General features: G+C 41.5%; 1 protein-coding gene across 1 annotated transcript in view; it reads left to right on the top strand.

The window, feature by feature from the left end:
- lrmda (leucine rich melanocyte differentiation associated) overlaps nt 1-25,254 on the top strand; it is a 198,123-nt gene that overhangs the window by 162,699 nt on the left and 10,170 nt on the right. Inside the window, 1 exon segment of the mRNA XM_018696796.2 lies at nt 10,132-10,216. Coding sequence (XP_018552312.1) covers nt 10,132-10,216 — 85 coding nt within the window.

Below are 25,254 nucleotides of genomic sequence, written 5' to 3'. Positions count from 1 at the left end.
TCTGATATTTTCCTCCATCACCCAAAGATAGATGACTCCACTGAGGCCTTAATCTCATGTTAAAGATTTGTTGGCCTCTAGAAGTCAGGCCTAGCATTGAGATGCCTCGTCTGATTTATATTCACTGGCATGGAAGGGGGAGCCAAGTGCACTATCTGCAAAGCAGATGCTGCAGCAGTGCCCTTGTATTAGGCCTTATATTTCACCTGAAATAAAACCTCTGAGCAAGGTCATGTCCTCGAACCCCCTCTTCTCTCTCTCTCTCTTTTTCTCCCTGCTTTTCGTCCCCCTTTTTTGACTGTTTTTCACATTTCTAACAAGCACTCCTAATAATCTTTCATGTAAATGATAACCTGACAAAGATATTATGTCTGCATTCTAATTAGAAAAACAGCACAGTACCCTAACCCTTACACTGGTAAGGTTTTAATTTCTTTTATGGCTGGATATGAGAGTAGAGAGCTGAGAGCGAAACAAGGTCCATAGCCGGCTAAAATCCTGATGAACACCGCCTTTAAAACCAAATTCTTGTCTGTCAGCCCCTGTAATTTATGGGGCGGAGATTACAAAGCTACCGATACAATAAATTAAACTGATGGACAGAATTATGCCCAGTGCTTCCTGCTCTCCCCAATGACGCACACTAACTTAGCACTGCCTGACAATGAGTGTGATTTACCACCGGGCAAGAGTGGAGAAGGGAAAACATTCACAGGCAGAGGCACCCAGGCCTCACTCTGGCCCACAGCCTAGTGAATAAAACCCTGCTTTAATTCACCCACAAACGTGTCGCCATTAAAAGACTAAGAATAGGGATTGCAGATCATAAATACTCTGTGATTTATTAGCTAACAACAAAGAGCATAAGCCCAGCCAAGGAGAGGGAGATTGTTTGACAGAATGTTGTCAAGGAGAGAAAGAGAGAGGAAAAACACACTCATTCTCTCGTTCTCAGTCACAGACACTCTTAGCTAAATCTGACCAGGGATGTAGCCCAGCCCTATCTCCTGCAGCAGCGTAGGAGCAGATGTGTCTGCTCTCTTCTCAATGTGTGACAGACAGAAAAGATAAACAGAGAGAAAAGCGGAGAGAGAGAGAGAGAGAGAGAGAGGAAGAGATGGAGGGAGGGAGGTAAAGAGAGCAGGAGCTGGCACGGCACTGGCTAATTTATCTCGCTGAGAGACAGATTAAAGAGAGAGGAGAGTGAAACAAAGTTCCACTGGCTTAATCAGCGGACAGCCTGCTAGCAGAAGACATGATAAATCAGAGCAGGCTCAGTCCAGGAGAAAGCCTTTGCTCTGCGAGGGAACGGGAGACATCCTCAGCCAAACAGCAGTATCTTTTACACGGACTGTTGTGAATAGCAGCTTGTGAAGCAAGCTATGTGTATACTTGCAATCGATACTCATTGCTATTGTTTGAACAAACATTGTTATACAGTAGCCTTCTGCTGTTAGCTCTGTTCCTACACTGTTATTTTTAGTAGTGGGTGAACAATCCTGCTCTGTGGTGTTGTGTAAACAGGACAAAGGGACATGAAGGGCCTTAAGTTTCCCCTTGGTTTTTCTGTGCAGCCGTGTCTTTCTTTAGCTTCTTGTCTGACAGGGGACTAACCTAAGGGCCTAACCCAGGAACAGGAAAAGGAGCTAAGATATCCCTGTGTCATTAGTTCACTACGGGGTCACAGCTGGGCCACTCAGAGCATGATTACACCCCTTGATTTATCTGCTTTGGAGCCCAAACACAGATAAATCTCCGAGCTCATCCCGGCCGTGGGATCCTCACTGTCTGATAAACGGCCCAAGCTGAATAAACAACCACCAGCCCCCTACCCCCACAAACACCCAACCTCATACATTATGAATAATTCATTCAGATTGCGAGCTCTGTTAAATGTGTATATTTTGTATCTTAAATGGCAAAGGCGCCTCTATGATCTCTATCCAATCCTTCGTGCACGTCTTTGATGAAATACTGGAGAGGCAGAGGTTGGCGGACATTTTGTTTTGTAGTTGTAAACTTTATTTCCTCGCCCCGGCTGTCGTCCTCTAGCATTTTCACATAAATATACTTTATGCAAATATGTCATGGGTTAGGCTGCACTGCAGCTCCTGTGTAGATATTGGCCTGTCTGCGACTTTATGACAAAGTTTAAAATCATTCATTACAGTGACCCCTGCGGTAAATTCACTTAGTGGAAAATTGCCCCGGCTCTCCTGTTTGGTGTGTAAATGTGATCACGAGTGCATTTTTAACTTAATTAATTGGCCGTTTCTGTTGACAAGAAATTTATGCAGTAATAATTTGCTCGAAATAGATGCACAGCGCAGGAAATGAGATATCCATCAGGGTGCTTGTGTTCCGCCAGCTGCACCGCGGCTAATATGAAAGTATTTCAGGCTGCTCAGACCCTGCTGTTTGCGCAGTCAAGATTATATATACCCACGATCCATTGCCTGCCTCAGAGGCGCTCATGGAGGTCTATGATAACAAAGACCATGTGATTTATGGCCTGCTGTGAAAGCAGAACTTGATGAGATTAAACAATTTCATAGCACGAGTGTTTCTCAGAGGGCCCTCTGATTTGTGGCAGCAACGCAGACAGTAAATCAGGTTTATATATCTGAAAGCATGCTCAGCAAAGAAGTGCAATTACTGTTTAAGACAGCTACTTTTTATTTAATTTTTATCCCTGGTTTGTCTTTTTTATCCCTGGCCTGTCACACAGCCACTCACCTTCATAAGTCCTTCTGAGGGAAGGGTTGAAGATGAAAGAGGAGGTGGGGAAGTCAAGGACGGGAGGGGAGGGAGGCATGGCGTGGCGTGGGCCCTCTGCTATCTTCCCCCCACAGCTTTTAGAGAAACAACAACAACAACAACAACCAGGGGAGGACGACGGCCACCAGCAGAACAACACGGGCATCCATAGAGCGAGGGGGGGGGGGGGCTCCATTTTTAATGCATTGTTTGCCTGCTGCTCTGTCCCTGTCTGGGTAAATGAAGTAGGCAGAGTGTAATTAGAGAGCTGGGCTTTGCTCCGTGCCATAAAGATGACATGGTGTAATGATACAGCTTACAGGCCCGCAGAGGGTTCTGTCTCGCGACGGAGGATCTGGGTCGTTTGCCTGTGACTTATGATAGGTGTGGAAGATGACAGTGTTATCATTGCGACGTGGAACTCGGAGATGTGGATGGGGGAAAAATTTCTTGCGAAAGGCTGTCAGGGATTGGAGGCGAGTAGAGATGGATAGAGAGCATATTAATCATCTGTGTTTACCATTTGTCATGTAATATTTTAAAATGGAAATAAAGAGGAATCAGATTTTCAGTAGCCCAATTATCATCATTATGTTTGTTTTTACAAACATAATGTTGGTTACTTCTCCTGAAATATGTTTAAATATCAGTTCAAAATTCAAAATAACATGGGTATGCATGTTAAAATTACTGAAATGTGCTGAAAGTATGTATAAAAATACAAATTTGTACACATAATTAATTTTTTAAATTTGACATCTGATTATTTTGCATGCATGATCACTGAGACTGTGCTGCATTTACATCATACGAGTCTGCATCTGTACTAATCAACTAATCAGTTGGTGTTTGTGCATGAATGTAAGTGAGCATGTACGTACATGTGCATTAGTGTTTCATGCATTCAAATAATGTGAGAGCATATGTGTACACTTCTTAATGTGAGCACATGCACACATGCAAATCCATGTGTTTTGAAGTTGTGGTTAAATGTTCCGTGGGTGTGTGTGTGTGTGTGTCCTAGGGTGAAGATGTGAGTTGTGCATCTGTCTGCATCATGTCATATCTTCCCAGAAAACATCAAGAGATCTCATTATTTCGACACATCTCAGGTTTTTTCTTTTTCCTCTTTTTTCTTCCCGTATGCCTTGAGTCAAAATTAGTTTTCATTCCCTCTGTGATCTTACTGACTGAAGCGGGCTCAAAGTAAAGAAAATCGCAGTCTTCATAGCGAGGCTGAGTCAAACACACACTTCACACAGCCGCAGTCTGAGTTAAGCATTGCTAAGTAACCTTCACATTTCACTCGTGTGAAGAGCTAATTTCCTTTAAGTTCACATGTCACTTTTTGTGGCTCTTTTTGTGGGTCCTCTTCAAATGTCTCTCAGCGTCTAATTGCATAGGAAACATTCTAGACAAGCTGGTGTGACAGGCCCGCTCCCAGAGTCTTCAATTATTAAACATCCTACACTCTAGAAAACAGCCCTGACGTTAGCTACAGCCCTTAATCGGAACAGAAAACCTCATGATATGTCACACTCCTGAGTTGCTGTGGTTTTTTTTATATGTGTGTGTGCGTGCACGTGTGTGTGTGTTTGTGTAGTTTGGGTTCAACAGGGAAAGATGAAAATATTTCTTTTCACACCAGTTAAATAAGGCAAAACACAAAAAATGATTTTTGTCACAGGTAGATCAGAACATTCACATCTTCCTTTTTTTCTCCTGTTTTAGAGATGAAAGAAATTGTGTGTACTTTTTAAAGTATATAAAACAATCAGTTATGTTTTGTGTAAAAGTTTGAATGAGACGTATAATCATTGTTATAACTAAAATGTACAACATTTTGTAATTTTTTAATTTTTTTGTCTTTGTAACATAATAACTTTAGAATCAGTACCCATGGAAAGGTCATACCAGACCAAAATAAGAAATAGCCCCAAGCTAATTGTACTGTGTACCTGTAATGTAGGCTTACTTTCCCCTTTAAATCACTTATTCTGCAAGACACTCACAGAAAAGGTCGAATGACTTTTTAAAATTTCAACCTAAAAACAAACACAGTCTTATTACCATCTATGAGTCATTGCTATGGATGATTAACGTCCGGCAGCACTCACAACCTTTGCCTGGCTGACGCTTAGCCGTAAACAGAACGGCGGCGTTCGCTGTTGCTGGTTCGCCCCGTGCCCCGAGCGAAACATCAGAACAGTTGCTCTTGTGATCAGTGATCATATGATACGTTTACTCAGAGCAAGTTCATTGGAGTATAACTGGTAAATCATTAAACACACGCTCAGCAGTCTTCCTGCTGAGCAAAAGACTGCTGTACTACCCACAAGTGCAGGCACCATTACATCAAATGTTCTTCCCCCTGCCATTACCTAAGAAAACAGAATTAATACTTTTTGTGCGCGCAACAGCAATTTAAAACACATTATAATCTTTCCTCTGCTCCCCTAAGCCACAATCATTAAGGTCAGACATAAAAAAAAAAAAAAAAGGTTTGAATTAATATGCCATTCTTGTACCTTTCATTGTGCCAGTTCAGATTGTTGCTGGCAAAATATGTATTCAAACCATTTTACCTCAACCAACCTAAGTTTTTCTGGCTATATAATAATATCCAAATATATAATTTTGTGTATTAGCACACCATAATATTAGGCTTCTGTTTGAAAACACTTTGAATTATGCACAAAAGTCATGTGTGTGAATATAAATTAAGGGTGGGTTCAATCTCTGCCAGTAAATTAGAGCATTTCTTATTTCATCATTGCCATTACATGCTGTAAGACGCTGCAAGCTGGTTCTGCTTATTTGTTTTTTATTGTTTATTTCTAAAAGTATTGCATTGTTCGTAACCCCTAACTTCAGAAGTACGAGACATGAATCATAAAAAATTCTGTCTAGTGAAGAAATAAACGTGTCATGCCAGCATTAAATGTTGACTCAAATAAGTTCACAAGTTGTGTCTCCTCTGATCTCGAACATGATCAGAAAGCAGCACCAGTTTACAGAGACAAGACGTGAAAAAAGTTCCATGCACAGACACAAAAGAAATATTTTGATATAGACCCAAAGAGAAAACATATCAAAAGACATTTTTATACATGTCTTTTGCAAGCACAAAAAGCAGAAATGGTGTCAAGAGAAAACAAAACAGAAGGCTTGTTTCTTCCAACAATTGCTTTAAGCTACAAAAATCTCCTTGAGTCCCTAGCTTCCCCTCAATGTCAGCCCCACCCCCCACCCCCTCCCCTCCCCTCACCCTTCCTCCCTCTCTCTCCTCTTCATTTCTCTCTTTTCCCCTTTTCCCTCACTAAGGCAGGACAGGGCCCTCTTTGCACCCTGATAGGTTGCGGGCTGATGCTTAGCAACAACATTCCTGTGCCCTAAGTAGCAGTAAGCCTCTGGCTGAACTCTTTGATGTGGCTGTCAGGCCACATTTATTTCCTTTTAGCACTTTGTCTACTTGTCCAGATGTATAAGGAGATAAAAAGGGCTGGTGTTTACACTGGTCTCCCTCTGTAGCGCGGCTGTAATTAGATTGTATTGCTGGTCAGTCTTAAGGAGGGAGGTGAGGTGAGGCAAGGCAGGAACCAGCTGTGTCAGGATGAGCTGGTAGGGGTGAGACCTCAGAGTCAGACTGCAGTGTGCGTCTAACATGGTCCAAAATAGTTTATATACTTTGGCACCCAACATCATAATCACATTCTTGTGAAATTTTTCTAGATCAGTCGATGTCAGCTTAATGCACTGTAATGTAACACACGTCAAACTACAGCCAAGCTCACGAAACTTTGTAAACTTTGTTGCAGTTGCATCTGAGAAACACCTAGATATGCGTCAACCTTCCCCAACTCACTTTTTGGTATCTCACATTTTCAGGAACCCCACTGTGGAGGTGGTTATGTGCTCCATGTGGCTCTCTTTGTGTTTTGCTTTTCTTGTCTTTCCATCCCTTGCCTGTTTCCCTCTTCCTGCCCCCCCCCCTCTCTCATGGTGATATGTTGGAAGTAATAATCACTATTGCCTGTGGGTTTATCAGCATTTATTCGCATAACAACACAGAAAAGGAGAAGACAGACAGCACTGGTGTGATGTATTATCCTGAACGGGAATCATCTTTCATAATGACATCCAACAGAGCTTCCTCTCCTCTGCCACCACCCAGTTTTCTCTCTCTCTCTCTCATAGACACATACACACACTTTCTTCATTTTTCTCTCTCTCTCTCTCTCTTTCCCTCTTTCCACTCCCCTCCGTCCACCCTTTATTATCACAGGATCCATGGTGCTCCCCAGCCTGTAAATTTGTGCCGCATTATCATAAGCTGTGGTGATAACTCACATTGCACAGAGACAATAATGATGTGAACACTCAGCATATGCCCCGGGCCCAGCAAATTAAAACAATGCTCAGCTTGATGAGCAGACTAATCTGGACAGCAGAGAGACTGAGAGAGAGAAAGAGGGAGTGAGGAAAGAAGGGGGTCCAGGAGCATCTTAAATAGACGACACAGCAGCACCTCCCTCTGTTCAGTGTAGGTACAACTGGAGAGGGGGACACAGAGAGAAAGAGAAGATACAGAAAAAGGGGGAGTAAAGAGAATAGGGCCGTAGATGAAGTGCTCGCTGCATGAAAGGGATATGATGTGTGAAGACATCATAAGAGGATCACTTTTTTTTTTATTTTTGTTTTTTGTTATTCCAGACCTTTGGGAGCTGAAATGTGTATGAACAAGCGCTGTGCTCAGCGCATATAAAGCTTCTTTATTCTGCAATAAATAGAGGAAAAGAGGAAATTGTATCACTTTTATTATTGCAGGCCCTGCAAGCTTCTAGGAGTAATCATACAATGTCAGGTTTCTATTCAACGTCCCCAACAATTATCTAAGTTATTAGATAAACTACTATTCAGAGCAGAAATGTCAACAACATCACATAGTCGGTTGTAATGTTTTGAGAGTGAGGACAGGTGTTATAGCCAGTCTGTAAGAACCAATCCCAGTCTTGCTTCATCCTTCTGGATCGTTTCTATAAAGCATTAAATATAAAGAGTCATCATTCCATTAGTCCTCTTAAAGCAAGTACAAAAGAGGCAATCCTAATGTTCTCCTTCATTTGTTCCACATGCTTTCTCATCATAAGCATTGCTGCTTTCTCTTCCCCTGGATGGGTCATTGACTAAAGTGAAAGAGTGCAGATGTGGATGGGTATGGAGGGAAGGTCTGGGAGGAAAAAAAAAAGAACGGAGTATCAGGACATGGGGGAAGCCAGCTGATTGATGTTCTGTGGGTGGGGGCAAAATGGCTGTGCTGGATAGGACACGAATTGACAACCACAGATGGTGGATGGGTTGGGTGTTTGATCAGCAGGCATGATACTGAGGAGGTGAAGTGGCGGTATCATGCGTTGCGAGGGGGGACTGGGTGGGCGGTGATACTGAAAGCGAGGTGAATGATGTCCCACAGGACCGAAACTAGGTTGTAGAGGCAGCTCAAGGCTCTACACAGTATCAAGCTAACCCCAGCAATTCCTTCCTCTCCTTCTTCTCCTCCAACACCCTCCTAACATAGTCTGTGGGTGGTGCCGTTAATAATGTGGCAACTAGGAAGATTAATTGTGGGCAAGCAGCAGGATTAGAGGGGGCTTTTGGGGGCCAAGCAGGCCTGAAGAGGCCCAGGCTTGTGATCTTTCAAGCAGGCCAGGAAATGAGGCAGGCAGGAGTGCAATTCTACGGTGGCTCAGATGAGCGTGGAGGTAGATCAAATAGAGAGGGGCTCACAATTCCTTTCTTAATGCCTGAGTTGCTCTGTCAGCTCATAATAATTGTCATAGACTGACTCTTTGTGTGTTCATTATGACAGCCAATATCAATTATATCCTCAAAAGCAAATGGCAGAATGCAAATTAGTTGAATAAAGAGGGGTTTTTTTTGTTTTTTGTTTTTTTTTGTTTGGTTTGTTTTTTTTTTTTTTTGATAGGATGTGTTGTGATAATTTTGGTTCAGGATCTCTCATTGGCCCATTTCAGAATCTTTTTTGCAGGTCCCACAGTTGAAAAAATAACTACAGGTATGAATACTTGATTGTTCTTTTTTCTCAAATGGGAGGTGGCAGTTTTTACCAAGTACAGTATGTCCTTATTTTGGGTTGTTTTACTTCTTGTATTACATATTTCATACAAGTACAGCTTACAAACAGGGATATTTTTAACAGGTTTCAGCCACTCCAGAGGCTGAGAGCAGCAGGCCTGCTGTCAAAACAATAGTTTCTATTCCAAGCTGTTTCTTTCAAAAACATGGTCCTACAGCATATATGTAGTACGGCCTCAAAATATATTTTTCTCTTTGGTGTAATATGAGACACATGCTGGCCAGGCCTTAATGCCTCTCAGAGATTCTATCTGAAAGCATATTATGTGATCGTTTTCAATTCACTGTGCTCTCTTTGCCCATGAAGAATATGGTTCCATTTAACAGTGCAGACCATTCCATTTCTCAAGGTTATGCATGGGCATGTAGAGGAACAACAATAAAAGTGGGAAAAATGCAGCTCCAAACCATCTCTAATATGTATTTGTCAGTTGAGTCTCTTGCTATGATTAAAGGCCCAGTGAATTCCTTCCTGCAGGAAAGGAAAGTATTTCTGCAAAGGCATCAGATATCGCAGTGTCATGATAAACTGCCTGCTCTGTTAGCTAAAAGGCTAAGGGAAAGGAAGAGGATGTTTTGGACCTTGAAAGTGCACAAAAGAACAACAACACGAAGAGAAACTCTTGACCTGTTTGGGAACATGCTCTGAAATTCAGGCTTCTGTTTTCTCTTTGTCTCAAAGCAGTTATTTGTCACACTCGTTTAACCTGAACCTCTCACTTTGCTTAAACTCAGTAACTTGCACGGGTAGCACAGCCAGGAATGTACGCACATATTTGCCCCATGTTCAAATTGTATCAGTATTTAAAATGGAAATTGGATTTTCTCTGGTAAAACCAGTGAAGAGAGGTTATTTTGTGCCATTAGTCAGACTACCCTCACATAGCCGTGCTGTGTTCGGCTGTTAAGAGTGAGTGACATGTACCCTGTAGTTGACCACTGCAGGAGGTCATGGCTGAGTGAAGGTTATGACCTCTCCTCCCTAACCAGGCAGTAGATCAGATAATCAAAGCCAGGACTGACACATGAGAAGTAATAAAACATAACCTGCCACATTATGTCATAAAACAGGAGCAGCATTTTCAACATATCCGGGACCAATCCTGAAGGATTTATGACACTCACAGACAACCACTGTGATATTTGTCATTTTAAAACTTGTCAGATCTTTTTTCTCTTCTAAATATTCATTCTATTTGTATGTCTCATTTCTTCTAGCCACCTAATGAGGCTGGACCTGAGAGTCACCCACAGCCCTACACTCCTCTACCTCGAGGGTCCAGAGATGCCAGGAATCACAGAGGTAAGAAAAACAGAAAGGCCTTTGGCCTTCATAGCCTTTTCACTCAGGTGGTTTGCATATACAGTACATCTGTACAGACATTCTGCAAAATAAACAAGACGCAATATCACACACTGAATCGAAACCTAGGCCCATGGATTATGTAAATAAAAGTCATAACCCTAACATCGGCAGAGAGTGGGAATCTATTGAACCTGAAGTTATGTTATCTATTCTTACTGATCTCATCTGTGTGATGTGTTAATAGTGGGAATAAATCAGAGTAATCTAGGCTAACACTGATATGAATATATGCGTGGGAGCATACAGTACATATACAAGATGAAGCATCCTTGATCTGTTGATACTAGACATTGATTAGGCCTCTTATTGACCCAGTGTAGTCAGCTGATATAATTATGTAGCAACTTCTTAAGATCAAACACTGCACTCGAGGAAGCATTCATCACATTCATTAAAAAGATACAGTGTTCTAAATTAATTGTAAAGGCCACCTAGTGCATTTGTAGCAGATTCTCAGTTTAGATTTTAGTAAAAAGCCTTTGCACTCCATTTTATTATACTTTGTGCGTGCTTGGACTAACAAAGTATATTTTATTGGCTATCTTAAAAGGTAGAATTTTATTAAAATGAAGCTAACAAAGGTCACCAAATGGGTGGGATATTTTAAACATACAATCTTGCAAAGCAACAAATCCCCCCACCCCAGTACTCTCTTATTTCTTATGCCTGAGGCATTTGTCACTGTCCTCCCAATGCAAAACATTTGTGTTGAATGGGTTGACCACCACTGTGGTAGTACAACCGGTCAGCAGTGAGCATCTCCACCATATATTGCAGTAGCGTAGTAGCGTAGACTCCAGGCCCACAGACCTCCGTTTATGGTGCCAAGGACAGATCTATGTCACGAGAGCCTGGGCCGGTGGCATCTCTCACTCGATGTAAGGACAGGAAGAGCCCTGTGCTTTGTCAAAATCAGACCTGGCTAAGAACAGTCCATTTAAAGGTGAGGGGATCCGACACATGAAATATTCTTCCCTCCCTCTAAGATCTGAGCAGCACTGACAGTCTCCATTTGTTATTTTTATGAAGCAGCGCTGCAGTCTTAGATAACACAGCCCTCATCTTCGCCCTTCACGTCCTCTTCATGTCCCTGCCTCCACCCTCTACCCCCGCTCTTTGTTTTGTTTTTTTTTCTCCCCTTTTTACTTACTCTTCTTAAACATACTTGAGTTTTCTTTATGTGTGGGAGACGGTCACAGTAACTCCTCATTCACAGAGAACAAAGCTGTGGCAAAGCAGTGCTAAAACAAACACATTTTTTCAGACAGTAATTCCAAACAACTGAGTGAAATTCGGGATATAAACAATAGGGGTGAAACAATATGCTGTATGATTCTGTGTAGCTAAATGCAACACTCTTTTTTTCAATAGGCGTGATAAATTGAAACAGTTCACCACACATTTTGTTCAACATCTGCTGTAAAAGTAAAGTACCTTGGTGATTCTATATATCCTGTTTTTGTCATTAAATTGGCTTTTTTTTTCTTTCTTTTGCTGTACTGTAAATCACTGCTTTTGTTTTGTGTTGAGAAAACACAACCAGTAGATCTGTTCTGAAACTATATTGAATTATAATATTTTATAATATATATATAATCAGACTGTAGTGAGTTGTTAGACCCTTAGTAAGCAGGAAAAATTGTACACACAGCACACATTCTATAGTATGTGACTGTGACAGTAGTTGTTTTAAGGGTTAATGAAGTGGTCTTTTTTTAATGGGGCTACAAGGGAGGCAGGGAGGATAGTTTTATCCTGACTCCTGCAGAAGCAGGCAGATCAACAGCAGTTCTGACATCGCCCTGTCGGCTGCACAGAAAGAACCTCCCTTTCCTCCTTTCAGCCCCCAGCACCCACCCTCTCCAACATGTCACCTGTGTGGAAGCCCCAGAGCCTGGGTGCCAGAGGTAATTACTGCAGCTAGGAGCCTCCCATAGGAGGGCAGTGCTGGCAGGTCACTGCCCAGGGAGAGAACGGTGGAAACCAAGGACAGTACTCCAGGATAAGCTTCTGTCTCGGCTGGTGAAGGAGTCAACCTGGAGGAGACAGAGCAAAACAAGAGCAGGAGGGAGAAGGAGGGGAGGAAAGCAGAAAGATGTGCTGTTGTGGTGGTGAAATCTAAATCAAGATTCCATAGGCCAGATCTGACAACAGATAGACAGACGGAACTAGAGGGGAAGATAAAGGAGAGAAGAAAAGACAGTCAGAGAACCAGCATTAAGCAGGGGAAGAAGATGAGACTTAAAAATAAGAGAGTGCTAGACAAAGACAAAATGAAGGAGGATGGTGGGGGCACCAGTGTGTCTTGGCGAAGGCGTGACACAGAGTGGAGTGGAGTATATAGTCTGGCAGAGGGGCCTGAGGATCCTCCACTACTGTCACCTTGGCTCTAACTCTCAGTGCTGGTCCAACTGTCAACTCAACTCTAAATCTAACAGTCCAAAATGGAGTCCCGACCTAAAGTACTGTGCGTCTTCATGAAGACTGGCCTATATGATACTATTAAGCCGCAGCCAATGACATATTGCATTCTCGTGCCTTAGCATGACGACTTATCATTTCGGCATGCAAATCAGTGTGCTGGGTTATTTATTACCAGCTTGTCATTTTCTTAGGATGACACATTTTGAAGTGAGATTCACAAGTTTATTTCATAGATCTAATTATAACTGTAGTTCAGAAGTATGTAAAAAAAAAAGATGCTTCAGACTTGATTGATATATCCATGTGCACAGAGGAGATTTTAATGAAATACCTTTCATTTCCTCTGTATATTTCAATAAATATGCCAGGCACTAGTAACAGGTATCAGATTAAATTTGAGTAGGCCATCCCTCAGCAGTGACAGCAGTAAATGAAAGGGATATCTTTGTACAAGCAGAGTAAACAGACAAGGAAGAATGCCTGAAATCTGCCTTACAGTATGAGCCCTGGGCTCTTTTAATGTTGTTGTTCTGGGCCTGCTTCCAGCTACTTTGTATGTATGTATCTTAAATGGTGCACAACTGTTATTAAAATCCCAGGAGGAAAGCAGCCTTCAAAGAAAAAGAAAAAAAAAAAACCTCCTTCCTGACGACACCCATGGGGCTCCTCACATTTGTTTGGCGGTTCGCTTTCGTTACATGTCGGGGTGATCTGCACTGCAACTCCTGCTCCGCTCCCCTCCCAGCTCCCTCAGCCCCCCAAAAAATGGAGCAACGGGAACAGATCCAAACTAAGAGTAAACTGTTTTACAGTTGCTGCACAACAAATAAACAAACATCTGGAAGCATTCAGAGCGGCCCATTAGAAGGGCTCTGGGCTTTGCCAAAAAGGGGTAAATGATGAGGAATGGGCTGTCGAGAGGCTGGTGGAGACAGGGGAGAGGCCAGATGACGGAGCTGTGGGTGCTAAGCACTGCCTTTTAGAGCTCAGCTGGGCTCAGAGAGATCTACACCTGCTGCTATCTCCTCCTCCCCTCCTCTCCTCCACCAGACATCTGGATGGGATACATGACTAATGGATGACTAAACTGCAAGTGTTGAAACTTAGCTGTTGTCATTATGAAGGGAAAGGTTGTTGGTTTGACTGATGACTTAATGTTCTTTGCACGACACACTTTGTAAAACTAAAAGTGAGTTTGACGGCTTTAAAAATGTTAATGCGTCAAAAGAGATCTACAGCTCCCCAAAGTCTGTTTATTGTTGCTTGTATAATAACCAGAGCTGATTATATTATTTATAATTGCATGGTTCAGATGCTGTTGTGAATATGAATATTAACTTTTTCACGAAGTCCTGTTATTTTAAGTGAACACATGTGCTGTTGGTTATTGGTTTGGCAAATTAATTGCTACATTACCTCAGACATCTGTTTCTTTGCTCCTGAGTTGTTTTCCATGCTTATCTTGAGTGATACCTCAGTTCTGTTTGATGTCACTCCGTAGTTAGAATGAGAACTCTCATCTTTCTGCTGATAATCTTCCCATTCTGCTTTGGACTGCCTTGGCATGTTCCATGAGTGCTGGAAATGTCCTCTCTGGAACGCAGTGAGAAAAGACAGAACACCTTTGACGTTTCCCATCAGACACATGTACGTGCTCTGCGAGACATTTCACTCAGCCTCGTAATGATTATACCAGCAGGATCTGTCCCCTGATAAACATCAGTCTTAAACACAAAGGCTCGCACTGGCCCCCACACAACTAAAATGAGGCATATGGAAAGAGCGAAGTGTAAGCTTTTCCTCCTCCTTGTCCAGAGCAGAGCTGCTTTCTGTAAACTTTTATAATAAACCAAACTGTAGACAATGCGTGCGTTCAACATCGAGAAATGATAGATGATGAAATACTGTCTTAGAGAATGATATATACAGATCTCCCCGCCAGCTATACACCATGAGCTCGTGTTGAGTGAGCCTCTGCACCAAACTCTACGAGGTGAATTGACAAAGTAAAGACATGGCTTTCTTCCCGGGTACTGAGTTCATAAAAATGTTTCTCAAGCGCTTGTCATTGCATGAAGGTTTTATTTCTTTGCAGTGTTCGCCAGTTTGTGAGCTGATGAGGTGCCTAAGATTAGCTTCTAATGACTGGGTGTCTTGCTGGCATCTCCAATATTATCCTGTAAATCACAATACAGCCACAAAAATTAAAACCTCAAAAAGATAGTTTTATTTATTTTCATTAACATACACTGTTTCCTCCACAGGCACTACTTAGATATTTTTCCAAGATATAAATTACTGTGCTGCAGAGGTGGAAAGTCATTTACTCAAGTACTGTGCTTTAGTGTAATTTGAGGTACAGTACTTGCACTTTATTTGATTATTTCCATTATCTGACACTTTATACTTCACTACATTTCTGAGGGAAATATAGTTTTGTTGTGTTTTTTTACTCCACTACATTTATTTAAGAGCTATAATCACTTTTCAGAATGTTTTTGTTCTGGATCTAACTACCCAACAATATATAAACTATAAACTATTCACATTGATAATATTAAAATGTTACTTACATGTTATTACATCCATCATAAAAATACATTTTGATGATGATACTTGTATACTTTAACCAAAGTAAAAGACTGAATGTAGGACTTTAACTTGTAATTAAGTATTTTTCCATTCTGGCATTATTAGTTTTATTCAACTAAATAATCTAAATACTCCCCCTGCCACTGCAGTACTGTACTGGATATGCACTATTTTATATATTTCTCTCTGAGTAATCATGGTTAGCTAAAGTTTTATATACACACAGATCTTTGTTTAATCATTTGGCATCTTTGGAATAATAAGTAAGAAAAAAGAAGTATACAACAATAATAATATTTTTTTTATGGAATGAACAAGAATCAGAAAATTCAGTGATAGTCACATCAATCTATTCTTTGATGAGGTAGCTCCTGCTGCATATCACAGCACGTCACAGTGGTATATACTCCCCGTGTATGAGGACAAGCTCTATTTCCTTTATCTGAGTCAGATGATGTGATATTATTCCTCCCTGGAGTGGATTGGCTCAGCAACATGGATATCCATTAAAGGCGGCCTATGGAGATGGATGAGGGGAGAAGGGACGAGGCAAACTGGGCCTGCAATCCTTCACTGCGGCTTCACATAACACTGCACTGTCCGCATCCAAAGTGATGAGAGCTCATTTTTGGAGGCAGGCCTGTCCTTGTTATTACTAGCCCTGGAAATCACCTCTACGTTTTCTCCTTCAGAAAGCGGGCTAGATTAAAATGCCAGAATAACCTCCTCAACTTCCATGACAGGCTTAACTGCCGAACCCTGACAAGCCACCTCTAAACTGCTTTGAGAAAGCTGCCTTCCACCAAGTGTCATTATCTCTCCGTTATCGGATGGCACTCCTCTCACAGTGTGTGAATAATTCTGTTTGTGCTGGGTTTGGGGATATGTCAGTGACACTATTGTTTTTACCTTGCCGTTTGATGTAGCTGAGAGAGTCTCCTGAGTGTCTTGAGTTCTTAAAGTGATGTTGGACGTATACAGCAAAAACTTAAAGTAGAAAGATAGCACTGTCAGCTTCTGAGGTATATTCCAAGATATTTGTTTGTTAGTTCCTTTGACTATTGGTATAAAAGTAAATATTTCCCTGTGTGATATTCTTCCTTAATAAGAGACATTTCATGTTAAAACTATGCTGTAATTGTTTTGACTGAACTGATGCAAGCAGTTTTATTAGGATGCCACAAAGGGTTCACATATCTGAACCTTATTAATCTCAAGTCATTGAAAAAACTAATGTGATATAATGAACATTTCACTTTTTTTCTGAAAGCTTACGATCATACTTTTGAACTCCTCCATCCATCATCACTGAAATATGATGATTACAAACTTTGGACCACTTTTCTCAGCAGCAGGAAAATATGTAGCCTCCTAAATCTTTACCGTCCGTGACCATTGCAGACAAACCTTTGTTATTTATGACGATACAAACCCAACTGGACTCACCCATTAAAACTTACTCCGGCGCAAACAGACGTAATTTTGAAGCAATATTTTGGCTGCTTCTCCAAACGTGTCAGACCGATAGACAAGGACATGAGTTTCTGCCAAGCACGCCCAGCTCTCTTGGAAAAACATACCACGGGTGCTCTGGACCTTGGTCTTCTTCCCAGTTGCACTGGTCATTCTCAGGAAAGTAGCAGAGCATAATTCACCCAAAGTGGATAGGTCTTACTGCTAGAATCAGCTCTGATATTCTGGTATTGCTAATGCAGCTACACTATTATTCATTTTCCACCATGATTTGTAGTTGTGGTTTGGGAACAACAGATGTGGTCAGTGCTTTCCAGTCATACTTTTCAGTCAGAAGTTGGAGCAGGTTTCTGTAGCCTTCATGGTTTCCAAAGGTGGGAGTCTATCATAGTAATTTAGGATAGAGGTTAGCTGCCAGATGGTTTTGGATATTTTTACAGGAGGATGGATGTTGGGTCCACCAGTTTTCTTCTGTGTCAGTACCCCTTGAAACAAATTGCTTGGTAGGCAGGCAGAGTCTGTCTATGTGAGGGGGGGTCGCTACCCTTCATTCTGATGAATAGTTCCTAACATGCTGGCAGATGCTGGACAACTTGTCATGCACAAAGGGACAGGATCAGACCACAATAAGTCCTTGTAGCTTTGTAATTATTGTATATTACCAAGGATGTTTGCACAGAGATACAAAATGTCTCATATTTTAGACACTGTGATTCAGCAAGTTAACAGAAATAGATACAGTACTTGTTAAATATATTTGTCTTGTTGTTTTATGTAGGATCGTATATCTTAATCAGGGTGTTTTTAATAAATGATATTTTGAGTAGACTGTAGATCGTAATTCTAGGGTAACTGATCTCACACAGTAATCATTCAGGATGAAAACATGCCTTAATGCTAGTCTGGTTAATGGCTCCAACAAATTAGACTCCACTTCACTCGGTGGCTAGTTTATCATGTTGGGTGACAACACATGCTGCATGGCTTAACAGCTGCGGTTCATCACTGAACCTTTCTGTCAGGCATGATTGTAACAGAGCTATACATGCCATGGAATCACTAATATGCAGTGAGAAAAGGGGCCACTAGTGATAATTTACTCAGCAACATAAAGTGGAATCCAGATTCCTGAAACACACTGAAACAACCACCTTCTCAGGTTACCCATGTAGTGCAGTATATGAAGACAAACACAGATTTATGTGTTTGTATGGACAGATGGACAAATCTGCACCACTGCTTACCTGTGATTAGCAGCACACTGAGACAATAGTTTATGCCTATGCATAGTTTATAGAAACTCCTAATAAAGCCATAGACACATGGCTCATGACCAAAGCTGTTGACATACTAAGATCTACTGTCTTTGCATAGACTTATAGTGTTAGAAGATGTATTTACACTGTGAAAACCATTTCCTTTTAATAACAGCACACATCTGCCATGGAAAAATAAGCAACTCCAGATACAGTCAAGAGACAAAAATCAAAAGGCTTTAGTCTTATTTTTGTAGTTTTGGCCTGCATTTATGCATGTTGTAATGACACTGTACTCACCAAAGTCATTTATGGTATCAGGGAACACCACAACACAACATAACAGAGATCATGAGCAGTTAGGCAATCAGACAGCTTGTAAACAAGCTAACAGTATAGCCAGATAATCTAAACCACCATTCTTGAAGATAAAAGCAGAATTTAACTTTTAGCGTTTTTGTAGCATCCCCAAGCCCCACTGTGCTGGATTTTTCTTTGCCTCACTCACCCAGGTAGTATTGTACTACTGAGATTAGGATACCTGGAAATTTCTTGAGGGACTTGATAAGCTCTATAAACATTCTCAAATGAGTCTGACAAATACATAGTGTGGAACCAGACGTTATTTTTTCAAGGTAACAGTGCAAATCTGAATAACTTAATTAATTCGAAGTTACTACAATGTAGACATATTTACTAGTATATAGAGATGTCAAGAGTGTAGTGCAAGCATTCAAAGTGGACATGACTGCAGGCACTGTTACTCTAGAGTACTGTGGGTCCTGAAACATCATACACACACACACACACAAACACTGACACATTCATTCCCAGGTAGCCTCAATGCTCCAAAGCTATTGTGGTGGAAAGCGCTGAACCCATCTGTCAATTACGGTAAGCTCCATTGGGCCATTGTCTAAACAGTTTTCTCACTCACTGGTGAATCCAGTGATTTATTGTCAACTGCCTCGGCATCAATATACAATTGGGAGACACTAAGCTGTGATGTCTGAACACAAACTATTGTCAGAGTATCAGCATAGCTCACATTAAGTGCCATTTAGATTATTCATTGCATCAGGCTGTGTGAAAGCCTCGTTTGGATTTGCTGCTTGTGAAGAGGAGAGAAGACCATTATCCCATACGCTGGGATTCCGGTGCTATGGATCTGAGCCTCTATTTACCGCAGATTCACCATCCGAAAGAATGAACAGTGTCCGGGCTGAACCAAACACAGACTCAGTGTCGCAAATTGTGTGGGTCAACTTGTCCTGCCCTGCCTTTAAGTTCACAAGGTCAACTCGGATATGAGCGTCAGGGCTATTTTGTTGAACTGACATGCATTTTATCTCTCTTAAAATATAAAGGGGAGCCTCGGTTACAGGAAGTAGCGGGGCTTTTGTGGCTTCTACTGGCATCAACATTCCAGCTCAACCAGAATGAAAAGAGCAAGGTCACTGAAATGCTAGGAAGTCCACAACAACCTTTTAATCTGTCACTTTGATTTGCTGATTAAGTCACTTTAAACAGACGGAGCAGGTTTCTCTGTCATGATAATACGAGCGGACAAGTTATTTCACCATCATAATTTGATTCATGGATAGATTCTGGCATGTTATGTCGCTGCAGAGCAAGCTGATTGGATTGACTGAGTCATTTTGGTCAAACACATGAATTTATCCCAGATTGTGGTGATTTAAAAGGCTGTTTGTTTCATTCCCCTCCCTCAGGACAAACATGCTTTCAAAACTAAACTTTCAGAATTGGTAGCCATCAAACCATATCATATTTGCTCAAAAAGATGTAATTCCTTGATTATGCATTTGTATACAGCATGTGGTATTTGTTTAAGATGTGAGCTGAGTGTTGCTGCTGTAATTCATGCTTCATGAAAAATGCAGGGGGAACAGAAGGACTCAGTACAGTAAAGTTAGAGAAAGACTGAAAGAAACCGAAAGACTGAAAACTTTGAAAACCAATCATTTTAGTGCAAATAAATAGAAAATTTTAATCCTGTGGAGTGTTGAGTGCCTGGACAACCTGGAAAGAAAGCTAAAATATGTCTCTTCATTTGACACCATTATCAACTGTTAACACATGACCTTTGGCAGCTCTGCAGCATTTTAGGCATCTTCTGCGCCTGCAAGTCTGAGCTAAAGACTCAGACAGTTGGATAACAGAGAAAGGGGAAGAGGGCATGATGTTGGATAAAGCAAAATGAACATGTCCGCGTCTGGCGGTACGATTTCTCATTTGTACACTGTGACCCTGAGATGCAATGTCTCAGGGCTAGCCAACTGTTTGTTTTTTTTTTTGGTTTGTTTTTTTTTTGCCCTTTGTATGTCTGGTTAAAATAACAAGCTTGGATTATATATTTTTTCTCCTTTGCATTTTAACCTCATGGTAAAGAAAAATATATTTTGAATTGAATACATTGTTGGATAAAAATACGCCCACTGTATGTTATATGTTGTACTATCATCTGTGTTATTGTTTTGCTTTATGTAGCACGTAGTAAATTTTAATAGCAGAGCTGAGAGGATGATATTAAGATAACCTTGGGAGAGAAGCGATAACACAGCCATGGGCATCTGTCCTTCCTGCCATCACTAACCCACTGTGACATTTTGGCTGAGGAACAGCTCAAGCTACAGCACTAACAGCTTATTTGCACTTTTTATCCAATACTTGAAGGGATGCAATAGCTTTTTTTTTCCCCCCTGTCATTGTACAATTTTAGAAATTTCCCTGCTGGTCAGCTTGTATTGTGATATGCTGTTAGCCATTAGACTATGGCGAGGTAATCCTGACAAATACAATGAACAAATCAAGGATATTAGTGCTGTGATGTGCAGTCGATAATATTTGGCTTCATTAATTCCCATGCCCTGAGATGACATCCAGCCCCTATTAGGTTTGAAATCTCATCCCCTTCTCCTCTATACCTCAGCTGTGGCTCAACCAAGCAGCCAAGCAGATAATACGCTCTGAGCTCTGAAACATGTACCATTATAATTAGCTTTGTCAGGTCCTAGCCCCTACAACCCTCATGCAGATAATATGATAATATGTCTTCATAACCGGCTGACCTTACATGCTCAATATTTCTCCCCTTATGAAGATTACATGTCAATAAAGTAATTGAGTCCCGGGGTGTGTGGCAAGTGAAGATTTAGGTTATTGGACTTTTCAGGGTAGTGATGTACGAGCGTTATTATTCTACCTGTCAGGAGATGTGCAGGGGGCTGAGGACAGTCCGAGAGTGTCAGGGGGGAGAGGAGAGAGGAGAGGGGCAGGGGAGAGAAAGCGAGAGGGGGAGACAGAGATAAGGGAAGAGAGAGAGAGAGAGAGAGAGAAAGGGGGAAGGAGCAGAAAGAAATGAAGTGAGCCCCAGAGAGACACAGACAAGGGGAGAGTGAGGGAGACGGAAATGAAGAGAGGAGGGAGGGAGGACTGGGGAGAGCAGAGGAGGCGAGATCATTTCTCACAAGGAGGGACAGATCCGCAGTTAATCATTCCCTCATACCTTCATCTCCCTGTCCCCTCCCTCACTCTCTGCATATGAACAGGGGATATGTCATATTAATTAAGAGAAGTAGAGTTACAGTGGAGCCATCCGTCTGAACCGGGGCGCAGGGGAGGCCAGAGGGGCATGAAATATTCCACACAATACAAACCTATCATCACCTCCGCCACACACCTGATTGGCTACTGTGGGTTCATCATTTTAAATTCTGGCAGGAAATGACGGCATGTAATGTGACACAGCCATAATTTTGAGCAGCATGTGATGTCACCAGGAATAAATTTTTCATTGTCTCAACCTCACATTTGCTGCTTTAATGCATGCTCACTTTTGTAATTGTTGTAGAAATCACATTGACTTTGTCTATAAATTATTTTGAATTATTTATAAGGCTTGGCTAAAATAAAATTAAAAGATCATATTGTTTTTTAATAAGACCCATACACATTAATTCACATTTCTGTAAATGTGCCATCGTTAGCTAACAGGCTAATTTTTAACTGCAGTCCTTTGGCAAGATATTCTAAAGCCAATATGCTAACATATACTGTATACATACAGGATATACAGTATATATGAATAAATAAATATATTAAATAATACATTCAGCATAAGTAGCAATTACAGGAATTAGTTAATGAGTACACACACATATGCACATGTATATATGTACATACTGTGCACGTGTATCACCTCAATGTTACGACTTCCAGATGTTCCACCATGAATTAAGAGGGCCATCTTAATTCATGTCAGTTAGCATATCACTGATACAGCTTTTATTAAAGCAAAAAGTGGTATAATTAAAATTTGCTTGGCTTGACCACATGGTATCAACAGAAATGTTCATTTTCCTCGGTACCCTGTTTCAAAGCATAAAGGTAGAATCCCTGAGTTATCAGTACTTGTTTCTTTTCTTTTTTTCTTGCCATATATAGTGACAAATTGCGTTAAATGCCATATGTCAAGGTATCGTTTTGTCCATCATAATTTGACCGTCACTGCTAGAGACAGAGGAAATGGGATGTGAAAATGAGTGTGGTTGATTGAGGTCCAACAATGAAGGTTACGCACATTTTCAGCTGGGAGAGAGACAGAAGCAAGGGACAGACAAAGGCAGGGTGGGAGAGCAATGTTAAAGGATATTTTACCATGTCCTTTTGGATTAGGCCTAGAGATTGATATCTTCCAGTCAGATGAAGCTCTGATGTGAGTGATCTAGCCCCTCCATCATTGTGACATGCTGCTCTTGGCTAACGCTCATCCGTGTTGATGGGCACACCCTACGCCACAAGGGCCCTAGCTAACATACCCACCTTCCTCTCTCCCCGTCTCCATCCGCTTCACTCTGCCATCTCTGTTCTTTTATTTCTATTGCCCTTCTCCCCTGTTTTCTGTCACCATGTCATGTCCAATCACTGTTTGGCTGGCCAGGCACTCAGTTGGGCAGGCAGGGAGCAGGAGCCCCAGGTAGAGAACTGCCTAACAGGCATCAGGATGGGCGCTGAAATGACTCTAATAATGGGGTCCCTGTGTGGCCCAGACAGGCCAGTCAGTTAGCAGGGCCAGGATGGGGAGTAATAAGTGTTTGATGTCTGTAGGGGAAGGAAGTGTAAAGGAGTACAGCCAACCCCGAGCACTCCGGTCAGGCAGGTGCGGCCAGCCAGGGTCTGAGAGGGACAACTGTGGAACAAGACGTCAGATTAGTATTGATATGTGTCACGCTGGAGGTTGCCAGGCTGTTTGTTTAAGAGAGTGTCTCAGAGTGGTGGCAAGCCATGCGGTAATTGATGTCTAGCTCAGAAAGACAAGCTAGAGGACAACCTGGTGTGCATGGTGCTCAGTGAAAGGCAAGGGCTTTATGAAACAACCATTGTCAATTTTATGGTGTGATGAAGGAAGAAACTACCTCACACTGCGTGCCTATATTATCTGTGCATGTTTATGTGCATGTGTAAAACTCCAGCAGCAGTTCCTCTCGTGGCTAAATTTGCTGGCCATGTTTGATTTGATGGAAATTGCCACTGACAGGTAGCGAGGTGCCATTTTGTCCATTGATGCGTGAAGTCCATCATTGTCTGTGCAGTTGAGTTTAGTTAACATGGCACTTAGCGACTGACATTGCTTTAGAGCCAGAAAAACACTGTCATTGTCATGTCGTTTATCTTTTGCTAACCAATTTTCAATGTGTTCCTCGTTGAATGCCTCGCTGAATGCCCCTAGCTTTTTACAGTAGGCATGTGCAGCTAGGCAGAGTTTCAGTGCCCCCTCAGTGTAAACTGTCTTTCAAACGCTCAACACATTTCAAGCCCTGATATCAGAAGAAATATGTTGCCCGGCACCTTCCACTGATAAAGCCACCGCTGTCCTCTCTAGTATGGCTATCTAGTAACAAGCTACTTCCCTTTGAACAGTTTTATGTGGTTGTAATTGACCTGACAATGAGGTTCATTATGCAGTCCCTTTCATGCTGTTTTGCCTGATAATTATTATTTAATGTGTTCAGATGGAGAGCATCATTAATTCATCCCTTCCTCCAATGTCAAAGAGATGAACAGTGAAGTTATCACTCTCTGGTGATTAATATTATGCTCTTTTGTTATTGAATCCTGTCCCAGTGATTAAACCTTCATTGAGTGACTCACCAGCCGCTCTTATTAACGGCACCATTACAGAACACAGCCAAACCTCTAATTGCGATTTTCACTTTTTTTTCTTTCTATTTCGGTCAGAGGTTTGAACCACTTATCTGTGCTTTTCTTTTAATTAGAAATCCTGGGTGTAATGAAGAACACAATCGATCAGTGTCAGGCCATGTGCGGTGCATGTGTGGTGATTTGTGATCCACATGTTGATGGAGAAAATGAGCCCTTATGATTACTGGCGTCATTAGTGGTTTCATGTGCCCTTAAGGGTAGACGAACCCCTTCAATAAGTCTAGCAGTAAATAATCAGCCTGTCATTGTTGTGCTTACAGGAGAGTTTTTGTTTTTTAATATGCGAGGTGTGTGTTGTCGCTGAGTTTGCGAGATGACAGTAGGTGCCCCGAGAAAGACACTCCAAGGAGACTTAGGACTTTGTAAACTGGCTGAGTCCCCTGCCTTAAACCACCCTCCTCTTATCTCCAGACTCCAGAGCTACTGTAACCACTGTTCTCTCTGAGCTCTATGCGGAATAAATGTCACTGAAATTAATTTCACCATTTTTTTTTCATTAGACCCCCCACAACGGTAATCTGTTTTCAGTCAAAATTTATGTGCCCCAGAATTCAATTTCCTTCTCATCCTCATAAGTTGAAAGTACAAAGACTGATAGGCATTTATCTGGTTATAACTGTAATTCACCCATCAATGAATAATGCCATCCTCAATTTAAAGTGTTTGATTACAGCCATTTAGTGAACTGACAGAGATGGAGTGTCATTTTTCATACATTAACCAATGCTGCCGATAAGCTCAAAGCATAACTGATACATACAGTATGCACTGTTACTACTTATGAACGACTATGTTTTATCCTATATAGTGATTAATATCTTTGTTTATTTTGTCACACAGCATCTCCTGTAACAGCAGTCTTCAGTTCCTGAAGCATATGAAAACATACAGGATATGTTATTGTTGCACTTTAAGGAGAATCATGTGGCAAAATCAACCTGGTATTGATCAGCGCTGGTTGAGCCATGACCCAGCAACCTTCCCCTG

The sequence above is a fragment of the Lates calcarifer genome, linkage group LG16_LG22 (genome assembly GCF_001640805.2).
Source record: "Lates calcarifer isolate ASB-BC8 linkage group LG16_LG22, TLL_Latcal_v3, whole genome shotgun sequence".
NCBI classification, from domain to species: Eukaryota; Metazoa; Chordata; class Actinopteri; family Centropomidae; genus Lates; species Lates calcarifer.
Note: the sequence above shows the minus strand (reverse complement) of the source record. Positions and strands in the feature narration are given on the sequence as shown.